The sequence below is a fragment of the Henckelia pumila genome, chromosome 2 (genome assembly GCF_033568475.1).
Source record: "Henckelia pumila isolate YLH828 chromosome 2, ASM3356847v2, whole genome shotgun sequence".
Taxonomy (NCBI): Eukaryota; Viridiplantae; Streptophyta; class Magnoliopsida; order Lamiales; family Gesneriaceae; genus Henckelia; species Henckelia pumila.
Genome location: NC_133121.1, coordinates 98,585,698 through 98,595,492, shown reverse-complemented (window position 1 = coordinate 98,595,492; position 9,795 = coordinate 98,585,698). Strand labels below are relative to the sequence as shown.

Here is a 9,795-nt window from a genome sequence, read left to right as displayed (position 1 = left end):
ATGGATATTTATTTCAAAAATGTTATTTTTTTATTTTCATATGTATTATTATTATTCATTATTTTCAGTTAAAAATTGAACATAAAAAACAAGCAAAGCATGCGTCGGAATACTAGTTTATAATTAATTATAAGCGGGTCATGTGTGCGTAGAAAATGGGATAATGAATATTTTATTAAATAATAATAATAACAATACAAAATATAAAAAATAAGGGTATAATTGGCAGTTTGCATCTCACTAGCAATACTCATTAAGAAGTGAAGTACAAAACCTGGAACACCAGCAGCAGCAGATCAAGAAAATCTGAGATCCATGGGGTTCACAATGGGTCTAAATCTTCTGCTCTTGCTGGCTATGGTTGCCACCAACATTCTATCCCTCTACCACCTCTCCTCCACCGTCAACTCCAGTCCCGCCGCCGCTCCTCCTCCTGTCCCCGACCACCTCCTCCACCAGCTCACCGCCATACGAGCCACCATCAACCACCTCACCACCCTCCAATCCTCTACTCCACCAACCAAGAAAACGCCCTCCTCCGCCGCCGCTTCCCCCTCCGAACTTCTCCTCTACACCCATATCTTACCCATAGCCTCATCTTGCAGAGATCACCCCAAACTCCTCCACCTGTTCATGACCTACACGCCCTTCTCAGTTTGCCCCGATGATGCCTCCATAGCCGAGGATCTCATTCTCCGCGGCTGCCACCCTCTCCCCCGCCGCCGCTGCTTTTCAAGAACCCTTTCCAGTATTCCCACTTCACTTCCCAGTAACCCCTTTTCAGCTCTCCCAGAGAAGACGGCTCTACTCAGCCGCTACAGCTGTAAGACTTTCTCTTGCTTTTCCGGGATGAAACCCGACATGGGTTTTGACATGAAAACCGAGCAATCAAGATTTTTAACTTATAAATCAGATCTTGATCTCCCAATCCCTCAGCTTTTTCAGCTGGCTGCTTCAGCTAAAAGTGTCATTCGTCTCGCACTCGACATTGGTGGTGGTACCGGCACGTTTGCAGCCCATATGAAGCTGCGGAATGTCACAGTAGTAACCACTACAATGAATCTTGGTGCGCCGTATAACGAGGCTGTGGCAATTAGGGGATTAGTGCCACTCCATGTGCCATTGCAGCAGAGGCTGCCGATTTTCGATGGGGTGATGGATCTTGTGCGGTGTGGGCACGCTGTGAACCGGTGGATACCTACCACAGCTATGGAGTTCTTGCTTTTCGACGTGGATAGAGTGTTGAGGGGTGGAGGATACTTGTTGGTGGATCATTTCTTCAGTAAAAGAGTGGATCTTGAAAAGGTGTTTACACCATTGATAGGTAAGTTGGGGTACAAGAAGGTCAAGTGGGCTGTGGGAAACAAGACGGATTCTAGCGGAGTCAAGAATGGGGAAGTTTATCTGACTGCCCTTTTACAGAAGCCATTGACAAGATCATAAAACTCCATCGAAGGTAATTTTACATATCCTAGATTTGGTGAATAGTTCTGGATTTGGACAAAGATATTGAATACCTGGTTTCTTTATGAGAAGATGTGTCATTTATACTCCATGTGATTGAAGTTAGAAAACGAAATTGCAGAATTCATTTGTAACATCTATATATCTTTAGCCTGTTATCATTTTGCGAATATGGCATTTGATCGCTTCGTTGTAAAATCGTCGAAGAGAAAAAGCTGGAAAAGAATAAATTTGACGCTCCGGATCCATTGGTTGGTGGCCGTACAAACTGGATTGTGCAAAATGGATTCAGCTTACAATTAATTTGTGAATTCAATCACATTTTCTCAATTTCTCCATATGGGTAAGCATATTACGAAAAATTATGTCGAAGTTCATGTTGTGACTATGATCCTCTCTAGTTAAATACATTATGAACCGTTTCCTGCACCGTCATTTTGTTTGCCTCAATTGTCATGTATCTGAATCGGGGAACTATTTATCCACATTATCATTTAACTTTAGAAGAAATGAACTAGGTAAGCGTGTATGCCATCAAAACCATGGAATACAAGTTCCTGTTGTATGGTATTGATGCATGCATATGCAGTAACAAGTTTTCCGCTAACCAGTGAATTATTAAGAGATCCAGCTACATGCATGATTTTATTTTGACACGGCACATTCAACATTGATGCATGCGATGTGACATGAATTGAGAAGTAACTTTCTCAACTGCATTAAACAGAAAATCAGGGACTCGATTATCAACCAAAACCTAGTTAATATCAACAGGGGGTGATTCCAATTTCATAAAAGATGCAGAACCAGGATTAGACATTAAAGTTTCGCAAAGTTAACAAGATAAGATTTCTCGAAGTAAAAGGGATGAAACTAAATTAAGAGTGGAACAGAGAAAAAAAAAAAAAGCGTCTCCACCAACAGACAGACTATAACACCCATGCCCACATCGCATCGACGAGGATAGATATATAAATACAAGCTCAAAGCATGGGGTAGAGGCCAGTCAAATCATATCGAGCTTTCCTTGAAAGACCTCTTTCAAACCCACTGCAATCCTGGAGAGCCAGGAGGGGATGAGATCAGTAGCCGTTTTGCCAAATCTGGGAAAGCTTAGGTTGTCCTTGGGAGCTGCCAAGTGACCCTTCTCTTGGGTTCTGCTGATGCTGATCAAGTGAAGTAACAGTTTGAGGATGATAGAAATTAGGGTAGCCTGGAGTTCCATAATTCTGTGATGGCTGCTGGCTTTGCCCATATCCGCCAGATTGCTGATTTTGGCCCGGGTAGTTATAAAATGTATTGGCTGGAACAGCTGACATAGTTCTGGAATTAAGCCCATGAAGCCACGAGGTCGAGTTATCATTCTGAAAATAAATTCAGTTATTTCATAAGCCTTACAATCAGCTGATTAAATAAATACGTTAATCGCTTCTATGGAGAAAATAGGAAGCTTGAAAATCATTGATGTAGAAGACCAACATACCTGCTGTAATGAGATTGAACGATTATTATCCTTGTATTGGGAACTCAAAGCATCATCATAACTTAGAGTTGCACCAGATGGGACAGAAGGTGGATTCATCTGAAAGTTTCCAGGAATGGCAGTCGAATTCCCAAAGGCGGCATAACCAGAAGCAATAGTAGATGACTGAGGTAAACTACTTACAGAAATGCTATTTTTATATGGAGGAAGTACTCCAGCCAGAGATTGATGATATGTACCATTTCCTGGAAAAGCTTGTTGAAAAGCAGAGGGCATGTAAGTATAACTTTGAGGCAAGAATGGGTAGCCAATCATGTTGGTAAATGGCCCTAGAGGAAGAGAGGGCTGAGAATATGGATGTAGAGTAAGGTGTTGAGGAACAGGAGGTCCAGTGGCAACATTAGTTCCAGAAATGGCCTGTGGAGCAGACTGCATTGATGAAAAACCAGCAGTCTTCAAGGCCTACAGGATCCCAATTACACAATCAGCTACTGTACTTGGTAAGAAACAATCAAATCTTTATCACAACTCAATCAATCATACCCTAAAGAGGTTAAATTTTTCTGCAGAGAATGGTGGACATAAAATTTTTTATGTCCAATATGTCATTCGGGATTCATGTCCATATCCAGTTATTTCATTGATACAATAAAAATAATAACAATAATAATACAACAGATTATGACATAGACACTAGATGTAGAAGGTAAGGTAAGAGGCATTTGTTGATAGTGGCAGGCAAGGAAGTGATTTGTCAAAATGATGGGGAGTGCGCAGCAGTGAAGCACTAAAGAGCTCATTTGACAGATAATTATTATATAATAATTCCAGTAATTGAGTATGGAAATTCGAATACAGGAAATGGGAAATCTAGATATTTTGGAGATAATAAAGTTTCAAAACAAACCGAAACAAAGGTACAAGATACAGAACAGAAAATGACTGGGAAAGTTTCGGCACGAAGTTTATTTGGGTTACCTCAGACATGGAAATTGCTGAGCCACCGATAGAAGAGACAGAACTGCCATATTTAGCTGATAATGATTGTGCAACTGAGAATGGTGAGAACTGAAGATCGGATTCCCTACTGGAAGGTACATTTGATGCCAGCAGCGTACTTGGTAATGGTGTTGTGTATGATTGCTATCAAGAAACAATACAAGTAAGAAACAAATCCGAGAAAAAATTCCTATAATAAAGCCCTATATCCCAGTAGGAGTCAAAAATGAAAAGAATGATAAAAAATAAGAAAAGCAAAATACGAACCTAATGGACTAGAAAAGCAACAGATGATCATAGATATAATAGAGTTAAATCATGTAAGTGGGTGAAGAATAAAAAAAACTGGAATTAAACACAACATTCCTACTTTCAATCACCATAACGTAATTAAAGATCCAAACAGATATCGCCACTTCTTGAACTCTAAATCTACTCCCAAGTATAAGCCAACTTTAGAGTGCTTTACCGAACAATCAGAGGGCGCATGTTACAATACCTCGCATTGAAATATATATATATATATATATATATATATTAAACTAATAAATAGTGACTTATAAACCCAAGAAGTGTTCTATCCCAAAACCATGAGGTGACACCACCGAATTGGTAAGCTTTTTTAGATGAAACACCTCTTTGGTTTAAAAGTCAATTTTTATTAGTTTAATATTTCAACGTGGGGTATTGTAACAGTGTATCTTCGTATATAGAACCCAAACATCAAATCTACGGAGTCATCAAAATTCAGAGCAACTACGCATAGGGAATCATAAGCACCTAAACTCCTCAGAACTCTAGCTCAAAGACGCAAATACACAGTAATAGAATGGCCAAAACTGATATCAACAGATTTCAACATAACTCGTATCAACAGATTCATTAAGCTGGTGTAACTTTCTGTCCAACTACATGTATTTCTTGACAAAAATATTTAAAAGTCGGAGTTGGAATTTTCCTTGAATATTAAATGAACTAAGCAAGAAGAATGGTAAACCAAGGAAGATCTGTAACAAGCATTTGAATGTAACAGATTCCTTTGATACAATTGTATAATGCAAGAACCTCATCCTTAATAAATGCAGAGAAGTGATTACCATAGAAACAATTTTTCACTTCATTACGTGCAAGATCAAAATGACCAAAGGCATGATATAAGCAAACAGACACAGATAGTGCATCAACTTTGGAATCTATGGAATCCTTTCTTTTTCCAACCAAAAAAAGGTAGATAATGAATGTTCATTAATCGTAAATCATGTTATTTTCCTTTCTTACTTGCCAATGACAAAAATGAAGATGAATTCAAACCTCAGACACTACGTAATGATACCAATGTCATCAAAAGAATCATTTCGAAGAGAATATCCCAAATATATATTACCATAACGTTAGCAAAGGGAGTAAGTGTTTGCATCTGGGAGTTTGTTTGGGACTGATTGAACGCTGCATTCAGCTGTTGGACCTCATTATAGGTATAATCAGGGTTGGGTGCTGGAAAGGGATACTGGTTTCCGTGAGCCACTTCAACATGCTCTGGCTTCAAATCTTCTGGTTGTGATGCAGATGATGCATCATAACTCCCAGAACTTACACCAGTGGTATGAAACAAATTACCATTGGAAGTATTTCGGATAGAATCATCAACGAAATACACAGTATTTCTGCCACAAAATTGGGAATTTAGGATGAAAAATATTTGGAGTGAATATTTAAAATATATATAAACAAGGAAAAGAACAACATTTTCCAGGAATATAAATAATTTCTATACCTAGAGTTCGTATACCCTGCCGATGACAAATCAGCCTCACCATGTGTCTCTTCCAAAGAAATTTTTAGCGGCACGGATGTCATAGGCCCGGAAGAATGTGCAGCATTGATGCCAGATCCGAAACTACCAAAGCTCAAGTGTGCGCAGTCCAAATTTTGAACAAGCAAATGTTTTGGAATTATAACAGATGGGGCATCTGTTTCAGATGGTAATCCTCTCATGTCCTTTATATTTAACTGTTCTAGGTTTCTGGCGACTGATGACACTGAAGCACCAGGTTCATCTGAAAAAATATCACATTAAGGAGTCGGCTTTCCAAAACACTAATCTTTACTGAACCACAAACATTAGTATATACAGACAGTTGTGAAACAAAATAGTTTGCCACATGGTTAACCACACATTTTGAAATCCTCAATTAAAGCAACACAAGATTAATTTTTTTAAAAAATGTAGCAAAATTAACAAATAAGGACTAGAATGGAATGACTTAATTTACCAAGCAAGGGTCATTAATAACATTTTCGATTTTTAATTGCATATTGTCAAAATCTAATTTAGCATAAACTAATCTTTAATCAACATTAATGAAAGGCATCACGAGAATCAGGAGGTAAGTACTTAGACTCGCAAGGGAAAAATATACCTCTTATTTAGAGGCTAAAGTAAAATGGAATTCAAGAGAAATTCACCTTCATGATGCTCAAAATCACGAACTTGATGTTGGAATGAACCTGTGTTCTCATGCGAATCATTCTCAAACAGAGATGCAGATTTTGAATCATCCTCTTGGATCTTCCTACCGGAGATAGAAGCAGATCCTACATCATTTGCTCCAGGATTGACAACATCTTCGACATCCTGGACCTCTTCGGGCTCAAACTGCTGACTAATACTGTCGACAGAAGCATCATACGGCTCTGAATGCGGCCCAGAATCGACATGATACTCCGGTAAAGAAAGTATTTTCTTAGGGTCAGGCTTCTCAATGGATGGCCAGTCATTGTTGGTGGGAACCTGACTTAGATTCTGATGTACTGTAGCTGTCATAGGACCCTGGACATTTTGGTCATTCATATTGTAATGAGATGCATTTGGAGCACTAGGTGCTTTATTATGTGGTCTACCCATCTTCACAATGTCAGCCATGGACAACTGATTAGGAACACCGACCCATGCAGTTTGAAATCCAGAAGATAACTGGGTGTCCGATGGCTCACTATCAATGGCAACACCACTGCAACATATGACACAATAAACGAAAATGAGCAAGCAATGAATGTGAAAGACCATCAAAAACAAAGAACCAATGCTACGTGTGTAAAAGGACTGTAATTTCAGTTTTTGACACATTTTTGACAAAATGTGGATTACCAACTCTAAAAGGCAAGAAAAAAAGGGGCAATTGGCAACGTCTACAAAGAAGGCCAACCAGAAGAAAAGTTTCAGAATACCAGACAGTCATTTGCCAATTCAAAATGATAATTTTACAACCCTTACGAAAACCTCGTACAAAACTTAAGCAGATGTGCTTCAACATGTTCAAATGGGAACAACCTGAGGCCAGGAGGACCACTGATTTTATTACTTCCGGCAACAACTGGAGCTGAAGATAAATAACTCATATGCATAGTTGATCCATTTTCTTTCTTATCTGCCACCTTTCCATGAGTAGGTACTGACTCTGACAAGGAAGATGTATGATTATATAGGTTTTCACCATCCTCAATTATCCTTATGATTGATCGACTTAAAAATTGTACAGAAGTTAAAAGTACCATGAGAACCGTATGGTGTTGAACTATCACGGCCAAGGTATCGATCAACAGCACTCTTTCCACTTCGATTTGAACTGTTATTAGCACCACGAGGCCTAGATTCAGTAGTATCTTTGCCCTAAAAAAGTACAAAAGAAAAACAAGATTAAAAACATTAATATGTATATGAATTATTAATCCAAAACTTCACCATCAATACTGGCCCAAAATCAAATAAAAACTTGTCAAATAAAAAATGAAAATAAAACAAAACAAAATAAACATTGCAATGCCCATGATAAAGCCAAGTAATTATGGCTTTAAGGGCGGTGTATAAGGAGAGAAAACAAATCATTTTGTTTCGAGAATGCTTTTTGTTTCGAGAATGCTGTGCCCCAAAGTGAACTCTTATGTATCCACATTCCACACTCACTTTTAAGACATGGCTGAGAATTCTAGAAGCAAACAAACTAACCCTGTAGGGTGATGAACCTCCCTTTTTTCATTTTATATTTTAAGAAAGAGGAGAATCAACACAGAACCAGCAGTGAAAAGCATTGATGAAATTGACGCACCTCTTTCTTCTTTTCTCGTTTGCTCTTCACCTCATGAAAAGGATCTAAACAATTACAACCACCCATCAGAATTAAGGTCAAATAAATAAAAGCAACAAAATTTTAGAGCTGAATGATCCACAGGAAGTTACATTGTTTAGTTTCTTAATTTAAACAAGCCAAAAGTAAGAAATAGTGAAATACATATAAATATTTCTGTTTAAGAAAAAATCAAGTTATGCTGTAAAACCGGCCCCAAAAGCAATAAAAAAAATAGAAAGATAAAAACTTTTCCATTGTCATAGGCTCATAGCAATAGAAGGAAACTATTCATCTTAACCAGAACAAGTCATAACAGAAACAGGGGATAAGCACATCTTCCTTCACAAAATGTAACATTACTCCATATTCCATACAACCATTATCTACATATGAAGACATATAAGCATGCACCCAAAGAATGTACGAGTAAATCCAAGCCTTGCACAGAAATTAATTAGCCAAGACTACTTATTTTGCATGACATAGCAAAGTTTCAAAGTTCCCGATGTAAACAATTCAGAATAAAGTAACATGTTTTCATGTCATCTTATGTATAAAGGTTAAAGATGAGGGAATTCAACTTCCAACAGAAAGTTGGTTGAGCTAAATAAAAGCGAAGGAAAGAATCACATGCACACAAATGCTTGCACATTATCATGCCAATAAACACTGTAAGAATCAGAAAGATTATTCAATTTTATGACTGAAATAGGGTTAGTTAACAAAAACTAAAAGGGAACTAATTCGTATATCTCTTAAACTAAAACACTTTTTTCTTCAAACATCTTGAGGAAGAGGATTAACCAAATAAATTAAAGCATAGGTCTCACATAACGTCTACATATTTCAAGTCTCTAATTTCTAATTTACCTAATTTTCCTAAGCCACGATACCCCAAACAACAGAAACTCTTTCCACCAAAGGCCAGCATAAGCTTCCCAAAACCCAGCAGAAATCCCTCAAACACACACCGAAATACGAAACAACCCAAACAACCAGAATTAACGTCACGCCGAAAAACCTCAAAAGATTAGGGATTTCCCCCAAAAAAAAAAAACCTTGCGATAGTAGGCGATTGACAGCCTCGTTAGGGTCCATATTGCAGTCTTTTAGGGCAGCATAGATCTCAGTATCCGTACAGCTCACAATTTCCTTCAAGCTCTGCACCATCTTCCGAGACCCAGCAGGTATGGATTGTACCCCAGCACCGGCGCTGCTTCCCCTGCTTGTACTCATCGTTTTTTCCGAACAGATCTAACGCAACACCTATCAAGGCTCCGCCTTTCCGGTTCCTGAATCACCCTGCTTCACTTTATTTGCACAAATTGGCAAATACAATGAGGTGTTTCCCACGTAGAACACAAAGAAACACGCTTTCGGAGACTCCCGGTGAACGCAAGTAGCCAACTAGTAGAGAAATATAATTGATGCAGCGGTAAAAATCGTAAGCAAAGAAGAGATTTATCCGAAGATGTCTGCGGTTTTCAAAACCCTCCCCTCCTCTTCTTCTCATTCAGAATTTAAATATCTATATGTCGTGTCAATAATATTTTTTTATTCCAATCCGTGGTTTTTTTATTTTTTTATTTGGTGATAAACTCAAATTTTGTATTATTTTCTTTGAAGTGGGACTCTTGTGATCTTATTCGTATTTAAAAAATAATATATTTTTATAGGTGATCAAAATGAAATATTCATTTCATAAAATTGATCCGTAAAATC

The 9,795-nt window shown here is 38.0% G+C and overlaps 2 protein-coding genes across 3 annotated transcripts; one reads left to right on the top strand and one right to left on the bottom strand.

Annotated features, from left to right (window-relative positions):
* Positions 1-261: 261 nt before the first annotated feature.
* Positions 262-1,555, top strand: LOC140883518 (probable methyltransferase At1g29790). The gene has a single exon (XM_073290021.1). It carries the CDS (start codon positions 316-318, stop codon positions 1,441-1,443), a length of 1,128 nt encoding a protein of 375 aa, XP_073146122.1. The 5' UTR covers positions 262-315; the 3' UTR covers positions 1,444-1,555.
* A 664-nt stretch (positions 1,556-2,219) lies between these two features.
* Positions 2,220-9,585, bottom strand: LOC140880149 (uncharacterized). Of its 2 annotated transcripts, none has more exons than XM_073284320.1 (10): positions 9,132-9,585; positions 8,053-8,096; positions 7,499-7,616; positions 7,278-7,398; positions 6,413-6,957; positions 5,721-6,003; positions 5,331-5,610; positions 3,926-4,090; positions 2,948-3,409; positions 2,220-2,828 (listed from the first exon to the last, which is right to left on the bottom strand). In XM_073284320.1, exons 1-10 carry the CDS (start codon positions 9,307-9,309, stop codon positions 2,547-2,549), a joined length of 2,478 nt encoding a protein of 825 aa, XP_073140421.1. In that variant the 5' UTR covers positions 9,310-9,585; the 3' UTR covers positions 2,220-2,546. The 2 variants fall into 2 exon arrangements, with proteins under 2 accessions (XP_073140421.1, XP_073140420.1); XM_073284319.1 differs by having other exon boundaries at positions 2,221-2,828; positions 7,278-7,404; positions 9,132-9,584.
* Between the last annotated feature and the right edge of the window lie 210 nt (positions 9,586-9,795).

What these genes read in the sequence shown, in the direction of transcription:
- LOC140880149 (XM_073284319.1), bottom strand. Translation starts at nt 9,309, where the DNA reads ATGAGTACAAGCAGGGGAAGCAGCGCCGGTGCTGGGGTACAATCCATA. An exon ending in AGTGGTCCTCCTGGCCTCAG is followed by an intron (nt 6,958 to 7,277) that starts GTTGTTCCCATT and finishes CATATGTTGCAG; the next exon opens with TGGTGTTGCCATTGATAGTG. An exon ending in GCAGGGTATACGAACTCTAG is followed by an intron (nt 5,611 to 5,720) that starts GTATAGAAATTA and finishes ATTTTGTGGCAG; the next exon opens with AAATACTGTGTATTTCGTTG.
- LOC140883518 (XM_073290021.1), top strand. Translation starts at nt 316, where the DNA reads ATGGGGTTCACAATGGGTCTAAATCTTCTGCTCTTGCTGGCTATGGTT.